Genomic DNA, 23495 nt, shown 5'->3' with positions numbered 1-23495 from the left:
AATATTAACTGTATTTTCTAACATATGTTTTAAATACTCGAGTAGGTTAATATGCAGTGGTGTGTATAACCCGCGTATACCCATTTCTTTATCAGTCGGCTCTGCGCACCCACTTCTAAATCCCCTCTGATGCGCATCATTCAGTAGTGTCCTGCATTAGCCAAAATCATGACAGGCCACCATTTGTAACTAAATCGTATGTGAATAAATGCAAATATTCGCTCAAAACACCCAGCAAAGACGGTAAGGACCCTAGCGCCGGCTTCCTTTGAAATATGTTTTATCATTGCACCTGATGCGCCTGATGCGCCCGATGCGCCCGCGCCCGCGCCCGCGCCGTCCGCGCCAGCACCACATTTGCTGCCTGTTCATACGCGAGAGCATGTCAAGAGAGGCACGCCGAGTATTAAAATAAAAATTATTATTGATTACTAATTTGAATCAGTACATTATACCGAAAACAATACGTCACGTCCAGATATCAGTTAACGTTATTCTTTTTAGCGTGGATTTGGCTTAAAAGCACGAGTGATTAAGCTTATAAGTGTTCATCACATTCATCATATCATCATGCAAAACTAAGAATTAGAATAATTGTAAATGACGATCGGGTGCGGGTCGGGTGCGGTTATCTAAATCAGAGAAAAATACAGGTGCGGGTGGGTGGCGGGCGGATCATTTATTTGGAGCTGCGGATTCCGGTGACGTTTAAGCTCATCCGCGCATCTCTAGTATGTGTGTAGGGGAGGGGCCCTGTGACTAGCCTATCACAGAACGCAGACACAGTAAACTACCCAATGAGAATTTTTATTCAATCCGAGCACAGATATTGACTCGTATTACTCGTATGATACTCGTACTCGGCAAAAGTGCTTTATCCGTGCCGGATACTCGTTTCAGCCGAGTATCCGGCTCAACTCTAGTTGGAAGCTTTCCCTATCCCTACATCAGGGATGGGCAACTTTGTTACCGGAGGGCCACAGTCCTGCAAAGTTTAGCACCAACCCTAACTGATTTCAGCTGCAGGTTCAACATCTATTTATAGTGTCGGAGGCAGATCACTTCAGATTCTGGAGAGCATGTGATGGGACAGAAAGTTGTATGAGAAGCTGAAGTGCAGAGTATTGTCATCAAAATCATTGATTCATATTGATGGAAATAAGACTGTAGGTTAATTCTTATATCTTTTAAATGTGAATTTTATTGATGTTTTGGAGCACACAAGCTTATAGATAACCTTAAAGCTAACATATTCATACTACTAAATAAATAAATAAATAAATAAATATTGATTTCATCGGGACTTTAACAAATCAGCCTACAGCGCCTTGAATATTGTATGAAAGCAATGGGATTTAAGCATGTATTCACTTTCTATAACCATACATATCGCAGTATAGCCTACTGTAAAGCAGTGTAATACAAAATGCCTGCGCTTCTCTGATTCTGCGCGCGTTTGCCTTGTCTTCCACAGAAAGCCGCCAACTCGCCTAATTCAAAAATTAACGGTCATTTCGATTGACCGGCTGACAAACATGTCTTTATTTAATGATCACGTATATGGATATAGTATATCCATCTTTTGGCAACGCCACTGAAATATAGTATTTTTAAATAAAAGAAATTTGGTTTGAGCAGCTCTCAACACCTCCCGGAACGTCTTCTCTTCTCGCTTGTACTGTAGGAGGTGCTATGACGATCTTTAGTCCACCGGTAAAACCACTGAAGAAAGAAAGAAGACTGGAGCACTCAAACGGCAAGTGAAGTGATGGATCCGTTATTAATGTGTTTTAGCTGTGTATGTGCTTGTAGTTTTTCTATCGCTAGTGTTTAGAGCCTTTCATCGCCCGCTCGCCGTATGAAAAATAACGATGGTTTTACTACAATAGTTTAAACTAGTTTCTGTACTAACACAATGGTTAATTTTCAATAGTATTCAGTTTTAAGTTTTTCAGTTTAAGGACAAATGAACAATCAATATCAATATGTGATATTCATATCCTGCTTTGTAAACTAAACAAACACTCTTACATCTAAAATAATCATTTGTGAATATTCTCTGAAATGTTATTTTCTTTAATAACAAGTCAGTTCTATGTATAGTTTAGTTTTGAGTTTAAATCAGTGTCAGTCCATTTTAATTGATTCTATGTGTCATCATGATGTGTTTGTTCAGATGTTGAGCATGAAAGCGCAGGTGGATGTGATCTGCTGTAAATCAGTAGGAACTGATCTGTCCATGCTGGATATTGAGGATTTCATCACAGAAATCTGTCAGCTGAAGAAAGAGGTGGCGTCACTGGAGGCAAAGCTGAGAGAAAGGGGAGACAAACTGAACAGAGAGGTTTGAACAGATCACACAAACCAAACTCACTTCTTATCAGTATCTCGAATTAAGTCAGCACCAAAATAGGCTAATTAATCCCCAATATAACCACCATTAGAGCTAACCTCTGAGTAATATCAACAGCTTGTTCTTTATTTGTGTTTATCTGTGATGTGGAGAAGGTTTCAGCGCGTGTGACTGATGGGACAGAAGCTCAGGATTCAGTCTGGAGCGTCAGAGATCAGAGATCCAGAGACACACAGGACTCAGAGCTCAGCCTCACTTTACTCTGTTTTACTGACGCTCAGGATCATGAATCCACTGATCAAACCTCTGACTAACACTGGAGAACAGCAGATGCTGCAGACGCCACTGAAGATGTGCTCCGTCAAACTGGTGGACTGCAGGAACCTGATAGAGAGCAGAGCAGAAGAAACCACTGCAGAGGAACAGAGTCATGAGGAAGATGGTGACTTTGTTCCTTCAGGTATGTTTCTTTTTTTATGACCAGACTTGATGAGTTATATATATAATTGTAAAAAATATTATGTATGTTCAGACCTAAATTCATGTGGAGTAGCATTTGTTGTGAATTCTGACAATTTGAGACATTGAAAATGGCGTATCGGGATTTTTAAGCATTTACTTTTTATAGGCTAATTAATTAACAAAACCCAAGTGTGCATGTACTCCATCTGTTCATCAAGATGTTACTGAAAGCACAGCTGAGTCGGCTGGTTCTGGAGCCCATGCTTTTAGCCAGTTAAGAGCGATAGCAGGTGTGTTAGCTGTACCTGTATATTCAAGCGATTGCTATGCCAAAGAGGCATACATTGGGGGAAAATAATTATTTGATCCCCTGCTGATTTTGTACATTTGCCCACTGAAAAAGAAATGATCAGTCTATGATTTTAATGGTAGGTTTATTTGAACAGTGAGAGACAGAATGACAACAAAAAATCCAGAAAAATGCATTTCAAAAAGTTATAGATTGATTTGGATTTTAATGAGTGAAATAAGTATTTGATCCCCTATCAGTCATCAAGATTTCTGGCTCTCTTAAAGGGAGTGCTCCTAATCTCGGTCCACAGAAGCAATCAATCAATCAGATTCCAAACTCTCTACCATGGCCAAGATCAAAGAGCTGTCCAAGTATGTCAGGGACAAGATTGAGAGGATCTGATGATCTTGATGAGGATCTGCAAAAAGGAGTGGGACAAAATCCCTCCTGAGATGCGTGCAAACCTGGTGGCCAACTACATGAAACATCTGACCTCTGTGATTGCCAACAAGGGTTTTGCCACCAAAAGTCATGTTTTACAAAGGGGTCAAATACGTATTTCACTCATTAAAGTGCAACCAGTTGCAATCAATCAAAAACTTGAATACGTTTTTTTTTTTTTTTTTTTTTTTTTTTTGTTATTCTGTCTCTCACTGTTCAAATAAACCTACTATTAAACTTATAGACTGATCATTTCTTTGTCAGTGTGCAAATGTACAAATTCACCAGGGGGCATCAAATATTTTTTCCCCACTGTAATTATAAGTAGTTATAATTATCTGCAGTAAAGAGCTCTCAGAACATGGATTACGTCTGTTGTAAGAGATCACTTGAAGGCTCTTTGTAATTAACGGTAACTCTGAAATCAGAAAATAGCTGAATGACCTAATTTAAATTAAATGTGAGACTACGACTCCTTTCCATCATCATGCACTTACCAGGACAGCTGCTGAAAGAGGTCTGAATAAACAACTAATCACTTGTGACTGCGCAAAGTTCTGCATGATGTTCTGCAATCTGTGCTTCAAGAAAGACATACTAGTTATGTTTGAAGTTAAAGTGCAACAATAAGGTAAACACAATTTTATTGTTGTGATTATTATTATTATTTTTTTCATGCATTGTTATTATTGTTGTCTTATTATTTTGCAGTTTGATACCTGCACTTGATAATTTATGTTGACTGATTGTTCAGCTGTAGAATTTAAAGCAAGTTTGATATTTTATTCGCAATTTGTTCCTTTCAGAGGACAAAGTTGGTTCATCTTCTGATGGAGAAACTGGATCTACATCCACAGAGCAAAAGTCAAAGAAGAGTTTCTCCTGCATCACCTGTGGAAAAACATTCAGCAAACAGTGTAATTTAACAAGACATGCCAGAAAGAAAAAACACACAGAACAGAAAGATTTCACCTGCAAGATATGCAACATCAGTTTTCTGACCTTCAAAGAGAAAACACTTCATTCAAAAGAGCACAGTGTGAAGAAGGAGTTTCACTGCGAACACTGCGGGAAGATATTTTTCAACACTCTTTATAGTATGAGAGCTCACATAAAGACACCCGAAGAAAAGTCATTCCAGTGCAACGAATGTAACAAGTTTTTCCGCAACAAACGAGATATTTCAAATCATATGAGAATCCACACGGGCGAGAAGCTGTACAAGTGCCCTCACTGCGAGAAGAGCTTCAGCCAGGGAACTTATCTGAAGAAACATCTACTCACGCACAGCAATGAGAATCCGTATCAGTGCAGTGAATGTGGAAAACCTTTTACAAGCTCAGCTTCTCTAAAGTTACACCAAAAAATGCACTCGGATGACAAACCATATAAGTGTTCACACTGTGAGAAACGGTTCCGTCATTTGTTTCACATGAAAAGCCATGAGCGGATTCACACGGGAGAGAAACTGTACCTGTGCTCCGACTGCGGGAAGGGCTTTGCTAGTTCATTTGCTTTTAAAGTTCATCAGAGACGTCACACGGGAGAACGAACATATCACTGTAGTGATTGTGGGAAGAGTTATTTGAAGGCAGGTGACTTAAAAATGCACCAGATGATTCATACTGGAGAAAAACCTTTCTATTGCTCCATCTGCGGCGAGAGATTCACTTTTAAATGGGGTTTAAAGACGCACCAGAAGAAACACGCTGCTCAAAAACCACCATAGCTTCATCGTGTAATTATTTGTAGGTTGTGTAAAAAAACAACTTGCAGTCAATGCGGGTAGCCTCGTGGGCAGCGCCCTGACATACAGCGCAGTTGCGCTTTGAGTGTCCCGAGTTCGAATCCCGCCTTGCAGACCTTTCCCTGATCCTGTACCTCTCTCTCTCCCAGTCGCTTCCTGTCAGATCTCCACTGTCCTATCAAGAACACTGTGTATCTGCTTTGACCCAATCTGTTTTGTATAAAGTGCAATAGAAATAAACAAAGGTGACTTTACTGTCACCATCATATATGATGTTTTCTACTAAAGGCAGAGTAGAGAAAAGCTGAAGTCTCTCTAAAGTCCATGAGAGGTAACCTGCATATTTGATTTATTGATCTGCATTAGCTGACTTGAGTGCAACCTCCTTCTTACGCCTCATACCTGATATGACCTTACTGAATAGACAGTAAGCAAAAAAGCTTACGAACGCTGTCCTTTGCATGCAAATTTACCTGACTATTGCTGAAATGTATTTCCTCTGATATGAGCAGATATTAATCAGCTTGCAATACTCTTTCCTGACCGGAAGGAGGCGCATAAAACCACTGCGCTTTACATGTCAGACTATCTCCTCATGTCTAAATGGATGGCTGTTGCCCAAAATACAGAGAAATATTAACCAGATTTTCTACTGAGAGACCAACGTCTGTCAGTGTGACTAGAATTGTTATTATTATTATTATTTTGTATAAATGTACTCTGTCAGGCTAGGGATTTTTTTTGTGATGAATCTTTTGTGGAAATCCAATGGAAGACAATAACAGAGTCTTTATTATGAACTTGTGTTTGTCTGTTTATGTGTTTATTTGACTTGAATTCCAAAGTGAAAGCATCTTTCCATCGTGCCATTTCAGCAATATTCAACATAGCAGAATATAAACAGACAAAACATGTTTTCTGATGTTCTAAACACCAAAGCAAAACTTCACGTTTTTGAGCTTCATCTTCTTGTAGGTCTGAAGTCTCTAATGTCCTCATAATTAATGGGCAGATTTTTACAATCAGCAGGTCTGTAATTAAGCTGTTGGGAGGCAAAAGCAAAGCAGAGAGAAGAACTGAGTATTTAATGACTTAAACACTATTATTTTAACCAATTACTTGGAGTGCTAGTGATTTAAACAAAAAATGTTTGACGCACCTCTCACAGTGACTTTTGTCAGCGCTTCACTAGAGCCCACGTGATTGGTCGCCACACACTTGTACGTGCCGCTGTCCGTTACTTTCAGCTGCGCGATCTTCAGCACGCCGTCTTTGGTGGTCTCCGCCCCCCGGCGACATGGAGGCTCCGCCCACACGCGTCCAGCGGAAGCGGATTGGATGAGTGCCGTGAGCGAGACACTGCAGACGCAAGGCTTCACCCGGACGAGCGACGGTCTCATCCGTCAGTGTGGTGGCGTACGGAGGCGCTGAGGACGAGATGGGTTAGTTGGGTTAATCTCAGGATAACTGTCAAGAACATGTCCAGAAAATGTCCAAAAAAAAAGGGAAATTAGAATCATTAGGAGCTACTTTTTATAACCTTTTTTATAACTGTTTTTATATACAATTTAAATAAATAAATACATAAATTAATAATCAAAAATGTGTTTAGAATGTATTTTTACATTTGTAAAACATTTTAAACCTGTGCATTACGTTATTTTTAAACTGTCATATACAAAAAAAATCAGTGATGTTTCACTGCCACCCCTCCTCCCCCATGAGATTGCTTTAGTCTGAGGTTTAATCTGTATTTATCTGTCTGATGTCTTTTGCTGCTCTTTTTCAGCTTCCTGTGTATTCAAGTTCCCAGAATTTGACCGAAGTCCAGTGACCGCAGGTGACGCGAGTTCAGCTCTGATTTCCTACAGTATCAGCCTGACGAAGTCACCGTTTACACTGACCTGTGACCAGCTCACCGAACGCATACACCAAATCTGACTCAAATGTAAACGTCTGTCTGCGACGACAAGGTCAGCAGAGATAAGAGTGTGTTTCTGTCACTCACAGTCCACCTCCAGCTGCACGTAGGCCTCGCTGAAGCCCAGAGCGTTCGTGGCGTTACAGATGTACTGGCCTGACACACAGAGAGACCAGAATGAGTCCAGTGTAAGGTAATATCAGTCACATTTTATCACATTTTATCGACCATACCCGAGTCCTGTCGACCGACGTTATTGAGGATCAGAATCCCGCCGCTCGCCCTGTGTTGCCACGGCAACGGGGCCCGCAGCTTTGACCAGGAGATGTCTGGGGTGGGTGAACCTGGGAAAAAAAGACACATGTAATGATGAGATCATGAATACAGTGAATTACACAGATTTGTATTCATCACATTAAACTAAGCTCTGTAGCTAACCCGCCCTCCAAAAACATGCCATTCTATCAGATTTGAGCAAACCTGAACATGTTTCTGATTGGTTAAAACAGCGTCCACTCACAGATTTATTGGTGCTGTTTACAAAATTGGATGTGACAGAAATCATGTCTTTCTACACCATACAGCACCTTTAAATTTGCCTTAAAATGAAAACTCACAATATCTATATTATAATGCAAGTTTGTTTTGTGAACACATTTCCTCTTTTTATTTATTTATTTATTTTTTTTACCATATACATTTTAATCAAATGCCATTTTTCCCTAAATTTTTCATGTTTTTAATCACATCATTTTTAATGCATTTTTGTTTGTTTGTTTTGACCCAGGGTTATTATAGTTAACTAAACCTGAAACTAGAAAATATTTAAGTTAATTGTAAATAAATAAATACATGTTAACTGAAACAAAAACATAAAAAAACCAAACTTATTTTATTTCAGTGTAATTTAAGTTGAAATACTAAAAATTACTAAAACTTAAACTGAAACAAACCATTCAAAATATGAATGAAAACTATAATAGCAAATTAATAATGACCCTGTCTTTTTTTTAAATAAATGTCATATTTTTAATATTTAATCAAATGTCACTTTTTTTTTTTTTTCTTTCTGTTTTGTTGACCAAGTAATTCTTAATCAAATGCCATTTTTCTGGAATTTGTCATGTTTTTTTTTTTTTTTTTTTTTTTTTTTTTAATGAAATGTAATTTTAAATGTATTTTTGCTTGTTTGTTTTGACCCATGGTTATTATCATTAACTAAACCTAAAACAAGAAAAAAATAAATAAATAAATAAATGTTAACTAAAACAGAGAAATTGTTATTTTATTTCAGTTAGCTGCCAAAGCATTTGTAATTTTCATGTAATTTAAGTTGAAACAAAAATGAATAAAAACTATATAGACATTTTTAAACAAAACAAACTAGTATAAAAATCACAAAAACAACTGAATTACCAAAATTAACTAAAGTTAAAATAAAAATGGAAAAAAAACAAAATAAATAATTGTCATAAATAAATGTCATGTGTTTATTTTTTTGATCATAATTTCATAACTCGATCTGCCTTTGAGCGCAAGTTCCAGCCCTACACAATTAAAAAAAAAAAAAAGATATTTTTATTCCACCTTCATTTCATGGTGACTTAAAATTTCATATGTCTGAGTTTCTGTGTGTTGTTTACCAGTGGCGTGGCAGTGCATGGTGACACTCTGACCCTCCACGGCTGTCAGATCTGTTTCTGTAACCGAGGCCTGGGGAAACCCGCCCTCCAGCCTGAGCTCCACCCGCCCCTCAGCAGTCCCCTCCCTGCTTTGAGCGCGGCACACAAATGTCCCAGCATCCTCTGCTGACATCACTCTCACCTTTGGCAGTGAAAATGGGAGAAACAGACTCACAGTGTTGAGACATGCAGATAAAGCAGAAATCAGTAACGCTGAATCAAAGAATCCTAAAAAACCTGCAGTGATGCTGTAGCGTCTGTTGTCGTGGACACAAGCGCCGTCTCACTTCCCTGTTTGATCCAGCTGATGGAGGGGCGGGGCTTCCCCGTGACACTGCATTCCAGAGACACGCTCTCACCTGCACGAACCGACAGCGGCCCGGACGGCGTCACGCGCACCTTTGGAGGCTCTGCACCAACAAACACAAAGTCTGATAGCAACATCTATTTAAAAATTCTATATATATTTATATACACAGTGTTGGGGGTAACGCATTACAAGTAACGCAAGTTACTAGTAAAGTAACGCATTACTTTAGAATTTTTAAGAAAATATCTGAGTAAACTTTTTCAAATAAGTAATGCCAGTTAATTTTTCCCCATTTATATATTGACAAGTCTCTTGTCAGGAAATTGGGAGTAAACATGATATTACTGTCCTAGACTAAATGTGAACGTACATTAATTCATCTCACTCACAAAAAACAGATTCAGTATTCCTCACAATGAACAAAAACAGAAACATGAAATGCAAACTCAGAATATTTAAAAAGTTACGCAAAAGTAACGCAACACATTACTTTCCATTAAAAGTAACTAAGTAATGTAATTAGTAATTCAGGGAGTAATGCAAAATTGTAATGTGTGTGTATATATATATATACACACACATATAGATAGATAGAGATAGATATAGATATAGTATTATTTTCTTTTGCAGTTCTTGATTTTGTTGAGTTTTAAGTTTATAAAGGTTAGTTTTGTTGTAAGTTTTGTTTTTGCTTTATCTGGTCTCCATATGCATTAAACGGTAAAACTGTTTGCACTACAAACCAGTGTGTTCATGATTACACTAATACATTAAAATATTAAAGCTGTAAGCAGCACTGAAAGTGTCTTTGTACCTGGGCTTACCTCCACTTGGCGGCTTTAGGAAAACAGAGAACGGAGGTCACTATACATTTAAAGTGGTAAATATAGAAGGGACATGTCAAAGTCATTTATATGTGGCAAACTTCCTGCCATTGAAGTTTGTCAGGCCGCCACGGACATGGCCTTCAACGAAAACTCAAGATCTTTGCAATTTTACATCACAAAAGGCTTTAGATTAGACTGACCAAATTTGGTGTTGATCTGTTTAAATCTCTAAGATGAGTTTGTTAGAATAGAATGACTGAAAATGGCAAAAACAGCACAAAATTTGCTGAGAAAATTAAGAATACCTGACTTCCCGTTGGGTTTCGGACTTCGAACTGGGGCCTTGTTTTGTAGGTATTGGTGTGTTACATGTGTCTACCGAAATCCGTACATTTATGTGAAACACTGCTTGAGGGGCAACTCATTGAAATTGTATAGGTGGCCCTATCAAGCCATTTTGACACACCCACTTCTGAAACCCATATCAGATGTAAAAACAAAAAAAAAACAAAAAACATTTTATCACTTCTGGCGCGTGTGCAAAGTTTTCAAGCATGTTTAGGCCCTCAAAACTGATTTATTTTGAAGATGAAGAAGAAGAATCTGAGCATTTCCAATAGGGCCCTCACACACCAGTTTGCAATATCAAGCAGCAAAACAAGCTGTTTTGTACAGCTAAAAATAGTTGGACGCGGATGAGAGCAGAAGCCTTGCACATACAATTTACAAATGACCACGCCTGCTTTTATGGGAAAAAAATAAGGTGGATACAATTTGATAGACTGCACATTTTAGAGAAACACATTAATCATCTAAAGTTAAGAAATTTTGTTACGCAGATCTGAAATAACATTTTAGTGTTTTCCCATTTTTTCAGCAAACAAATGTATTATCTCTCTGTTGTCATGTATTTTTCTTTTAGCTAGTTGGTTTTAGAATTTTTTCCAGTTTTGTCTTTGGAATGGTTTTCGCTATTGATATTGACTTTGACTGATACGGGTGGTACAGTGATAGGCAAACACTGGCTATTTATACAGAAAAACACACACTGGACTCACGTCTGATGGTCAGGGTGGCTGTGATCGTCCCTTTTCCCTGAGCATTGGTCGCGATACAGCGATACCCGCCCTGATTACTGAGACGCACGTTAGCGATGGTCAGGACAGCGCCATCGGGCCCAAGCTTCACGTTATCTGTGACAAAATAAACCATAGCATCTAAATCCATTAAAGCAGTAATCTGAAGTTGTATATAGAGGTGTGTATATTACATAAGTAAAGTAAAGTAAATTTCTGCATTTAAAAATCACACCAAATAGAACTAAACTGACCTTTTATGGCTCAGATGTTGCTCTTTCTTTTCTCAGGAGACGTAATGTAATTTCTTATTTATTTACGAGTTATGCTTTATTTAGTATCAGCGTTATCTCAGATATTTCTCCTTTGATGAGTTTAATAAGAAATGACTTTTGAATGTAAACTAAAGTATCGTGACAATTCTGAGCACACGCTGAGATACTGTTGATATGCTTCTTCTAAAACTTATTTGATCTTTTTAATTTCAGGCAATGTGTTAATGAGTGTTTGTTCTTTCTGTAGGTGATCCTGTAGAATCTGTTTTTCTCCGATGGTAAGCGATGTGAACGCACCTCCCAGCGGCTGGTTGTTGGATCTCTTCCACTCCAGCTGGACGGGTTGTGATCCGCTCGTCACGCGGCAGTGGAAGCTCACCGTCTCGCCGAGTTTAACGGCAGCCGTGCGCGGCCGGACGGACAACACGGGATTCTGCCCCCATACTGCCATGAGCAAACAACACTGACGCTTGAGTCAATCTCAACACATCTCAACCCACGACTGAATGCTTTGTTGTAAGTTACATGATGTGTTTGAAAAATAATCTATTTAAGAAACCAAAAATGGCTGATTTCATGTTAAACTCTGTCTGATGAACCCAGTGCTCCCTTTGCTCTCGCTGAACTTCAGTCCTGCTCTGGTAAACAAACGCAAATAAAATCAAACTCCTCACATTCTGCTTTTAGAACGACAGAAACAATTCATGAGCAAGTTAAACTAGTCAATGTGATTTGAGCATGTTTAATAAATTGATTTTAAAGTGATTATCAGAAAGCAAAGTTATATACTCATCCACTGATCTTAAATGAATGGACGTGAGATTACCATTATGGCTCCAGCAAAAAGAAATAAACCTCAATGCAAGGACACAGGTGAAGGAATATAACTGAACACACAAGATTATTATCCTTGATGAAAACCTTTACAAAGAAGGAAACTATCACTTGAAAATTAGTATCCATTGAGAAAACACAAGCTTTGCTGTATTTGCAGTCAGTGTGTGATTTAATCAGTGATTTAATCTTCAGTCTGATGGCTGTATTCTCTCAAAAACAAAACAAATGAGAAAAGACAATTAAATGAAGCAGCCATTTCACATGCAAAACAGCCAATCCCTGTGCACATTTTCTGATAAAGTGCTACCAAATGTGTGGCTCTGCATTATAAGCAATGTTTTAACTAAACTAAAACTACTCCTGAAGCTAAATAAAACTAAAACCTTTTCCAAAGATGCAAACAAAAATAGTTTATGAATAATTAAAACTAACTCTTAAGTTAAACTGAAAATACGGCAGGATAAAATGAATAGTTACATTTTAAAAACTACACTTTGTGCATTTGAATAATTGTTAAAAATGTATAAAATAACAAGCAAAATAGCTAATATAAAAATAAAAGCCATAAATAAGCAGTTTTACCTGTGTGGAGGACAGCAGAGAGAATCAGCGCAGCGGTTTGGACGTTCATGATGAACTGGAGATCTTTCTCTGTCTGGATGGCTGTTTTACATTCCCTCTCTCTCTTTATCACACAGAGCTTATCTGTTTTTGTGAACTTAGTGTGGCATCAATAACGCAGTCACATTTGGCTTTGTGGGAAGCAATTATGTGCACGGCCTAAAAATCCCACATATATGAATACCTCCTGCTGCAAAAACATCTTATTTCACATCTAAACATGTCAGACATGTACAGTTAATTATCGCAATTTAAGAACCACAGAAGTTTATTCTGAAATGTGAAATGTCTTCTGGTAGGCGTAACGTTTGGGTTTGTCTACAGTAATTATAATTCTCTTTTTATAAAAACAATACAAGTCTGTGGCGTGTCTTCATTTAGATAAAATCTTCATTGTCTAAATAAACATTTAGTGTGTAGGTTTGAGGTCTCACCCCAGTAGAGAGAGAAAAAATAAAAACAAATTAAACCTTACGACAGACATTACAACAAAACACAGATATGCACAACAAAACCAGATGCTTTTTTTGCATTGAAGTGCAACAAATTAACAAGTAGAAAACAATGACAAGTAAATCAGCAACAATTGTTGATTTTAAACTAAATGTTTAAACACAAGTCTGTCAGGGTTAAAAGAGCATAAATGTGACATCTACTCATGAAAAACACTGTGAAGGGAGGAGTATGAGAGTCAGTGTTAATTCTGTATCATGAGAAACATCCACACCCACACACACACACAAACTTCTTCTCTTGCTGCACACGAAGAAACACATTTGTTGTACTAAATGTGCACCAGATAACTGATAAACATGTGTCCCAAAATTAATTGTATTTTTTAAATGGACTATTTTGGATTTATTAATGATTTTAAATGGGAACCATGTTTATCAGGTTAATAATATGAGGTTAATATAATATGAGCCCTGAGTGATATGAACTGTGTGTCTGATCTGGTGTTTGAAGAGTTTCATCATCTGCAAACAGGAGTCCAGAGTCTGACTTGTGTGAGTAAATGAGAGAGAGAGAGAGAGAGTGATCACAGAAGAGCACGTATAAACTCTCCAATCTAAATAGGCATTTACACATTGCATAATTCAGCCAAACAGATTCTCCACATAAGTTGCCAGCTCTTGGTCCGGGACTGTTTCAGAAAAAAAAAAAAGAGAGAATCAGAATCAATAATCATTGTCTGCTAAAACATTTTAGCTACTATAATAAAATGCATATTTTATGACTTTCTGAAATAATATGTGACCCTGGACCAGTCTTATGTATCATGGGTATTAACAATAGCCAAAAATACATTATTTGGGTCAAAATTATTGATGAAGATATTTTGGAAATTTCCTACCGTAAATATATCAAAACTTTTTTTTTTTGAAAAGTAATGTGCATTACTAAGAACTTCATTTGGACAACTTTAAAGACGATTTTCTCCATATTTAGATTTTTTTGCACCCTTATTTATTTACCTTTCAGACAATGTATAAATCTCATTTCAAAAAATTGATCCTTATGTTTTGTGGTCCAGGGTCATATGTTTGGAAGTCATGCTAGAAACTGAGCTTTTCAAAACTTTGAATCAAGTTAACCAGCTTTTTCATAAAATGATTCACTCTTTAGAAATGCTTAACGACGCACACTGGTGACGTCTGCTAGTCAAAAGTGTCAATGCAACAAAAGCTCAGGCCAAACATGCATAAAACAGCTTTTACAAACCAGTTCCAAATGCTTTATTAAAAGTAGAATATATCAAATGCAATAAATAAATAACCTAAGATCAATAAATATGAAGTGTTTTATAATAGGTTTATGATTTATAATATGTTATAGTAAGTTTTCCATCAAGTATGGTTTGTTAGGATTGGACAATGTTTGGCCGAGATATAACTATGGTGCAAAAAAGTGTAAATATTGAGAAAATTGCCTATAAATTTGTCCAAATAAAGTTCTTAGCAATGCATATTACTAATCAAAAATTAAGTTTTGACATATTTAAGGTGGGAAATTTACAAAATATCTTAATGGAACATGATCTTTACTTAATATCCTAATGATTTTTGGCATAAAAGAAAAATATATAAGTTGAACCCATACAATGTATTTTTGGCTATTGCTACAGTACAAATGTACCTGTGCTACTTAAGACTGGGTTTGTGGTCCAGGGTCACATATGTTCCTTTATTAAAGGGGATATAACACATGCAATTTCTGCCCGTAGAGTCAGGAGGCTTGCCGTGAGTGGAGCTAAAGAGTTGCAAGCATGCACAGCTATAGCAATTGTCTCTGAGCTGTGATGTTGACATAAATAAAACATGAACAAAACTTTATTGACTTTTTATTCGTTTGGAAAACATTCGTCACAGACATGCAGGGAACAAACTGCTGTTGCTGCCCCAGAGAAACAAATTGTATCCACTGTTCCCTTAAGGCTGGGTTCTTTGGGAAGGTGAACAAGGTTATCTTTTCCTCACAACCAAAAACATATGAGCCTCTCCTCCTTTAATTGCCGATGCTAAAGTACCCTTTCAGTCCTATGAGGTGCCCCCCAGTGGCGTAGCACAAACTGCACAGCAAAAAAAATCTGCTATACATATATCAGTCAAAATTGCATTGAGAAAGAAGAAGAAGAAGAAGAAGAAAAAAAAAACACAGAAGTTGTCATCAGTGTTAAAAACAAACAATCAAGGATAATATAGCATGCATTTTTTATTTGAAACATCTGTTTTTATTGAACTCTGTTATTTTAGTTTTTTTCATCAAATGCTTCTTGAAACTCCTCCCTAAATTCTTTAAGCAAGTTAATTAAGCAAGTAGAACAGGCAGAACAGCAACTGTGAAATTGAAAGCAGAAAGACACTTGAGCTTTCAATGGCAAGAAAAGACGCTGAAAAAGTAGCGATGAGCAGTGGGATATTTTTCATGGTAAGTACATGTTTAAAGCTATGTTACGGTTTAATACTATAACTTTATTTCCACCTGAAGCCCTTTGTTTGAGTTGTCTATAAATTGTACAATGTGCCTATGAATGTTTTGCAACAGCAGAATGAGCTACAGTGATCTTATAGCCTACAGGAAAATATACCAGATTTTACTGAATGGATTGTAAAATGGGTGTGTTTGGGGGTAGTTGTGGCCTAATGGTTAGTGAGTCTGACTTGTAACCCAAAGGTTGTGGGTTTGAGTCTTGCTACCGGCAGGGATTGTAGGTGGAGTGAATGATCAGCTCTCTCAGCACTTTTATTACTCACTGCTGTGTATGTGTACTTGAATGGTTTAAATGCACAGCAAAAATTCCAAATATGGGACACCATACATACCCACATGTCACGTCATTTCCCCTTTTTAAAAGCGTTGGACTGAAATCAGTGGCGTAATCCCACAGCCAGTGCTGAGATGTTTCGCATTTTTTGTTTGTTGTTGAGGTGAAGTGGGTGCAGCATTTGAGTGTTCCTCTTGAGAGACTTTGTCATACAGAGAATATGATTTTATTAATCACAGCAATCTATTTGATGCATGCTGCTTTTCTTCATGTATTAACTTGATTACTTTGATTACTTATTTATTTGCTTTTCAGCAACAGGTGTGAATCTGTAATTGTTTGAAAAAATATATAAATGTAAAAATTGCTTTTAAAGCTACACCACAAACAAACAAACAAACAAAAAACAGTTGATTTTGATGCCTAGTGACCTTGCATTCATTTGGATATCCAGTGTGTAAATTTATTTATGATTACAGATTTTAATAGTAGGTGAAATTGATCTCAAATAAACACAGAAATCTGTGCTAGTTAAAACATTTATAATCAATTCACAGCTCTAGTCTAAATGTACAGGGTGGGCCATTTATATGGATACATCACACATCAAACTTATTGGGAATTTCACAAGAAAAACAATGGTGTGTTTGGTTTTAACGTAACTTTATTCTTTCATGAGTTATTTACAAGTTTCTGACCACTTATAATGTGCCACAAACAGGACGTTAATATCACCAACCATTCCCATTTTATTAAGGTGTATCCATATAAATGGCCCACCCTGTATTAATGAAAATCATATGAAATTAGAGCTGCTGCTATTGGTCAAAACTAAATTTAATAATAAAAACTTTGTGACTTCATGATGCGCCAGTTATATTATGTTTATCGTGCTCTTTATGGAAAATGTTAATTCCATAAAGGCTTAAATAGTGTCCTATTTGCACAGAACTACATATAAATCTCTGTGAGGACCCAGAGTGTAAGGATGCTGCTTCCAAAATGAGTCTGAATGAGAACATGGAAAAGAGCGACACTGCAGCCTCTCCAGAACCCAGCTGGGTCTCTATGAAAAGTAATGCATCTATAGTTATGCCTCCTAATATCAGTAATGAAGCTGTCACCTCTGACCCCAGGTAAGACAATACGCAGACACTGAACAGATCTTATGTAAGACATAAGTGGAAATTGACTGAATTCTTTGATTGATGTTGTAAGATCGAAAAATCACGAATCCACATCTCTAGAACCGAGCTGTGTGTCTGTGAAAAGTAATGTATCCTTACTTAACCCTCCTGATCTCAGTGATGGAGCAGTCACCTCTGACCTGAGGTAAGACAAAACACTGATTCTTAATATCTCACAAAGAACATAAACTGAAATTGGCTAAATGCCTGATTGCCTTTTATCGATTAATCATAGTATCCATAATTACCAATGCAAAGCTGGTGCTGACAACATTATCTATTGCAAATAATTATTGTACTCTGCCTTTGTGTTTATTTTTTGTGCATCAATACTGATTTGATTCAACAGTTTAAGAAAAATCTGGTCCAAAATCAGTCCACATGTGGAGTTTGTGAGCAGGTTCGGAGAGATTCTGTCTCTATTACCTGTGAACACAGTTTCTGCAAACAGTGCATCAGTTTCTACTGGGATCGGTTTAGACCATCAGAAGACTTTGACTGTCCTCAATGCAGAAAGAGATCCAGAACACCTTTTGTTCTTCAAACAGTCATTAAAGGATCCAGTACTATTGGTTTTGCTCAACTGCAGGAGGAGAATGGACATGTGCAGAAACCAGTAAATGATGAACTGCAAAGAGTCAAGGACCAACACAGAACCAGCCTTAAGAACAAGTATGAGAGCTTCTTTGAAGGGAAGCAAACTCAAAGAGAATGAAACCCTCCTGAACAGGATCTACACACAGCTCTACATCATAGAGGGAGAGAGTGAAGGAGTGATTGAAGAACATGAGGTTTTACAGATAGAGAAAACAGCCAGAACAAAACACTCACAAGACACTCCAATCTACTGCAATGACATCTTTAAAGCCTCACCTGAACCAGGACGTGAGGAGAAAGACCAAATCAAGACTGTTCTTACTAAAGGCATTGCTGGAATCGGAAAAACTGTCTCTGTGCAGAAGTTCATTCTGGACTGGGCCGAGGGGAAAGACAATCAGGATGTAGATTTCATGTTTGTGCTTCCATTTCGAGAGCTGAACTTGATCCAAGATCATCAGTACAGTCTTCACAGACTTCTGCTGGACTTTCATCCTGAACTTCAAGATCTGGACTCAAAGATTTATGAGGAGTGTAAAGTTGTTTTCATCTTTGATGGTCTGGATGAAAGCAGAATCACACTGATGTTTTCAGATGATCAGAAAGTTTGTGATGTGACTGAGACTTCATCAGTGGGTGTGTTGATGTCAAACCTCATGAAAGGAGAGCTGCTTCCCTCTGCTCTCATCTGGATCACCTCCAGACCAGCAGCAGCCAATCAGATCCCCTCCAAATACATCAACCGTCTGACAGAAATTCAGGGATTCAATGAGCCTCAGAAGGAGGAATATTTCAGGAAGAGAATCAGTGACCAGCATCAAGCCAGCAGAATCATCTCACACATCAGAAGAGCAAGAAGCCTCCACATCATGTGCCACATCCCCGTCTTCTGCTGGATCTCATCCACTGTGCTTCAGAAGTTCCTGAAAGAAGATCTGAGTGCAGAAATCCCTCAAACTCTGACTGAAATGTACATCCACTTCCTGCTGATTCAGATCAACATGAGGAATCAGAAGTATGAAGAGAGAGATCCAGAGAAACTCCTGCAGTCCAACAGAGAAGTGATTGTGAAACTTGCTGAAGTGGCTTTCAAACAGCTGATGAAGGGCAATGTGATGTTCTATGAGGAGGACGTGATTGAGAGCGGCATAGACGTCACTGATGCCTCAGTGTATTCTGGGATTTGCACTGAGATCTTTAAGGAGGAATCTGTGATTCATCAGTGGAAAGTCTACAGCTTCATTCATCTGAGCATTCAGGAGTTTCTTGCTGCTTTCTATGTGTTTTACTTTCACATTTGCAGCAATAGAGAAGCATTATTAGATTCACTGCATAATTTTCATAAAAGAGCAGTAGATAAAGCCCTTGAGAGTGAGAATGGTCATCTGGATCTGTTCCTGCGGTTCCTGCTGGGCGTCTCACTGGAGTCCAATCAGAGACTATTACAGGATCTACTGACACACACAGAGAACAGCTCAGAGAGCATCAGGAGAACCACACAGTACATTAAAGAGAAGATCAAAGATGGACATGGACTCTCCACTGAAAGATCCATCAATCTGTTCCTCTGTCTGCTGGAAATGAAAGATCAGACTCTGTCCAGAGAGATTCAGGAGTTTGTGAAATCAGACAAACACAAAAAGAAAGAATCAGAAAAGAAACTCTCTCCTGCTCGCTGCTCAACAATTGCCTACATGCTTCAGATGTCAGAGGAGGTGCTGGATGAGCTGGACCTCAAGAAATACAACACATCAGATGAGTGTAGAAGAAGACTGATACCAGCTGTGATCAACTGCAGAAAAGCACTGTGAGTGTTTCATTATGTCTTATAGTGAAGAGTCTTTACTAAATGGATTTACACTTTCTGCTGTTGTGTAAAGTAATGCATTCTGAGTATAATTTGCATATTTTTAGAATGTCTTAGTCTTTTATTTTACAAGAATGAAGCATATGTAATTTAAGTAAGATATGTAGCATGAAGTAAAGGAGAAGTAAATTCTCACCTGTTTTGCTCACTTTCAGTCTTGCTGGATGTAATCTCACTGCTCAGGATTTTGAAATTGTGTCATCAGCTCTACAATCCTCAGACTCTTTTCTGAGAGAGCTGGATCTGAGTAACAATGACCTGCATGATTCAGGAGTGAAGCTGATCTCTGATGGACTGAAGAGTCCAAACTGTCAGCTGGAGATATTGAGGTTTGGCTTTATTAACTGTAAAAGACAGCTGAGCCTTTTTTTATATATCTGTAAAATGTACAGTAATGTTGCTTTTATTTGTTTTACCATCTGCACGTGATTTTGGTTTGTGTCTGTAGATGATCTAACTGCGTGTGTCTGTAGGTTGTCTGGCTGTATGGTGACAGAGGAAGGCTGTGGTTATTTGTCTTCAGCTCTGAGTTCAAACCCCTCACACCTGAGAGAGCTGGATCTGAGCTACAATCACCCAGGACAATCAGGAGTCCAGCTGCTCAAACACAAACTGGAGGATCCAAACTATAAACTGCAGATACTCAAGTATGTGGGGTATTTGTTAAGAAACCTGTCTGTAATGTATTTCTGATTGGTGCTTACTGGTACTTTCTCAGGGCCAATGGCCAATTACCTTGGTCCCAATTAAAACAAATCAAGCATAGCATCAGTTCTGGCAGATCATGTTAGTCAAGCTTGCATCAGCTGACTCTCAGCTGATCCACGTCTATATATAGGGATGGACATCTATCACAGCAGCCATATATTAGGTCCTTCAGTATTATCGGCAGCTTTTGCGTTGCTCAATAGCTAATTACCCTCCTCCATCCCCAACTCCTCCTCTTGTTCAGTCAGTATTCTGCCTTCTGTGATTCTCTTTTGAATCTGACTTATTTCAAAAATGTACATTAAATCATTGAACATTAATGATATCTGAAATACATTTATGCTGGTTCTGTTTTGTTTACCCTAGGACGGTTATTGCTGCTTTCCCTGCTCTTATCCATGCTAGGCTGCATGGATGTGCAGGTAGATCTTGCCCAGAACAGAATCCAAACTGTATGCTAATTGTCAGTACTGATAGCTGCTAGTGCTAATTAGCTGGTGAAGTATATTTACTTACAAAACGGATTTGCAAACACCAGCAACTGTTTGAAATGATGTCCCATTGTGATCCAGTGTGGATTCTGATCACAGTATGACTGTGCTCCACAAAGATGTGTTAAGGGCAGGTTTTATGCTAGAGCTTTGTGGCTATTGGACTGACAGTCGAAACTAATCTTGATTTTGACCTTGTGACAAGAGGTCCGACAGTGGAGAAACAGCTATTGAAAGATGCAGTTCTGTAAAGCTCTTTTGGATTGTGATGAGGAAAGCACTATACAAATATTTTTGTGTGTCTTTTTAGTCTGGATCATGGAGGGCCCATCAGGATAATGCCAGGACTTCGAAAATGTAAGTTCTTTTTCTAACACTGACATGCACATTTAATAATAACAAATAAGATTAAATCATTTTATCTGTCTTACCATGTGTTCAGATGCCTGTGATCTTACACTGGATCCAAACACAGCACACACTCAACTCATCCTGTCTGAAGGAAACAGGAAGACCACATATGTGGAAGATCATCAGCCGTATCCTGATCATCCAGACAGATTTATTCAGCATGCTCAGGTTCTGTCTCAAGAGAGCCTGACTGGACGCTGTTACTGGGAGGCCGAATGGGACACTTGGGCTCGTATAGCAGTGCTCTATAAAACAATCAGCAGGAAGGAAGGACCTGTCTGTAGGTTTGGATTCAATGACAAATCCTGGTGTCTTTTCTGTAATAACAATGGATTTGCAGTCTGGCATGACAACAAGTGCAGAAACATGCCAACCTCTTTAGATCTTTCTAAAAGAGTAGGAGTCTATGTAGACGTTTCGGCTGGCACTCTGTCCTTCTACAGTGTCTCTGACACACACACACTCACACACTTGCACACATTCAATGCCACATTCACTGAACCCCTCTATGCTGGGATTGGGGGTTTTGACTCATCTGTGTCTCTGTGTCAGTTTTAACAACAGACAAGGCTTTCTAATTAAAAAAAAAAACAAAAAAAAAAACATCAACTGTGATTTAAAGGACAGACATGTCTTCATGTGTCATACTTTTGTACACTCTCAGAAAAAAAGGTGCAGTTCTGTCGCTGGGGCGGCGCCCTAAGGTACAACAGTGAAAAGGTACATTTTTGTACCTTACCTATCCCTAATTGGTACATATTAGTACATTAAAGGTACATATTAGTACTTTAAAAGTATATATTCATACCTTTTCATTCTTGTACCTTGGGGTACTGCCCCAGCACCTATTTCCACCCCTGAGCTGTACCTTTTTTCTGACAGTATGAATGTGCTATCCTGGTCATTAAAAAAAAAAAAAAAAAAAAATCTACTACTTTTACAGTGTAAGGATGTGAGAACTGGTGTGATATGCTCTGATTTTCTGATTCTAGTCAGAATCCTAGCAACAGCGTTCTGGATGAGCTGCAGCTGTCTAATGGTCTTCTTGGGAAGGCTGGTGAGGAGACCATTACAATAATCCACCTGCTTGTCATAAAGGCATGATCAAGTTTCTCCAAATCTTGACTGAAATCAAAACATCTAATTCCTGTGATGTTTTTGAGATGATAATATGCTTATTTAGTTACTGCTTTAACATGACTACTGAAACTAAGGTCTGACTCCAGAATCACACCAAGATTCTTGACTTGGTTTTTAGTTGTTTGACCCCTAGAGTCAAGGTATGCATTCACTTTAAGAAATTCCTCTTTGTTTCCAAATGCAATGACTTCAGTTTTCTCCTTGTTTAACTGAAGGAAGTTCTGGCACATCCAATTGTTAATTTCATCAATGCATTGGCAGAGGGAATCAATGGGGCTGTAGTCATTTGGCGATAAGGCTAGGTAAATCTGGGTATCATCAGCATAGCTGTGATAGACAATTTGGTTCTTTCGCATTATGTGACTCAGTGGGAGCATATACAGGCTAAACAAGAGCGGCACTAGAATTGAGCCTTGAGGGACTCCATATGTCATGGATGTCCACTTAGACTTATGCTCTCCTAAACTCACATAATAACCTTTCCCTTCTAAGTATGACCTGAACCATTTGAGGACCATCCCAGAAAGCCCGACCCAGTATTCCAGTCTCTCTAGAAGAATGTTATGATCGACAGTGTCAAACGCAGCACTAAGATCTAGTAGCACCAGCACTGATATTTTGCCAGAATCTGAATTTAAGCGAATATCATTTATTATCTTTATGAGCACTGTCTCTGTGCTGTGATGTGGTTGGAAACAAGATAGAAAATTGTCAAGGTATCCATTTGAGTATAAGTAGTAGTCCAGCTGATAAAAAACAACTTTTTCAATAATCTTGCCAATAAACGGAAGATCAAATCTTCCTTTTATAGGCAAGATTATTGAAAAACTTCTCTATAGTTGCTCAATATGGTGTTATCAAGATGCTCTTTTGAAGTAGCAGTAAAATTTTGGTTTGTCTTGCTCATCAGCTTGTTAAAAAATTGCACTGTAAAAAATAACACTAATCTACTGGTAGCTGTGGTTGCCAGCATTATATTGTTATT

At 38.1% G+C, this 23495-nt stretch overlaps 2 protein-coding genes and 1 pseudogene across 2 annotated transcripts; 2 read left to right on the top strand and 1 right to left on the bottom strand.

Annotated features, from left to right (window-relative positions):
* Window positions 1-3517: 3517 nt before the first annotated feature.
* Window positions 3518-5277, top strand: LOC127161350 (gastrula zinc finger protein XlCGF8.2DB-like). The gene is made up of 2 exons (XM_051104080.1): window positions 3518-3635; window positions 4355-5277. The coding sequence occupies exons 1-2, from the start codon at window positions 3518-3520 to the stop codon at window positions 5275-5277; spliced, it is 1041 nt and encodes a 346-aa protein (XP_050960037.1).
* Window positions 5278-6096: 819 nt separating this feature from the next.
* LOC127155499 (basement membrane-specific heparan sulfate proteoglycan core protein-like) lies at window positions 6097-12968 on the bottom strand (annotated as a pseudogene).
* A 4143-nt stretch (window positions 12969-17111) lies between these two features.
* LOC127161275 (NLR family CARD domain-containing protein 3) lies at window positions 17112-22297 on the top strand. Its single transcript, XM_051103973.1, is given in 8 exon segments — window positions 17112-17245; window positions 17328-17441; window positions 17603-17987; window positions 17989-19700; window positions 19916-20089; window positions 20234-20407; window positions 21270-21316; window positions 21402-22297. Coding segments are annotated over 8 exon segments (3267 nt in total). The 3' UTR covers window positions 21929-22297.
* The last annotated feature ends 1198 nt before the right edge of the window (window positions 22298-23495 follow it).

This window comes from Labeo rohita, chromosome 1 (genome assembly GCF_022985175.1).
Source record: "Labeo rohita strain BAU-BD-2019 chromosome 1, IGBB_LRoh.1.0, whole genome shotgun sequence".
In the NCBI taxonomy this organism is placed as follows: Eukaryota; Metazoa; Chordata; class Actinopteri; order Cypriniformes; family Cyprinidae; genus Labeo; species Labeo rohita.
Note: the sequence above shows the minus strand (reverse complement) of the source record. Positions and strands in the feature narration are given on the sequence as shown.

Bases quoted from the DNA above. Each gene is read 5' to 3' on its own strand.
- LOC127161350 (XM_051104080.1), top strand. From the start codon at position 3,518: ATGAGGATCTGCAAAAAGGAGTGGGACAAAATCCCTCCTGAGATGCGT. The intron at 3,636-4,354 runs GTCATGTTTTAC...TGTTCCTTTCAG, and splicing joins CAAGGGTTTTGCCACCAAAA to AGGACAAAGTTGGTTCATCT.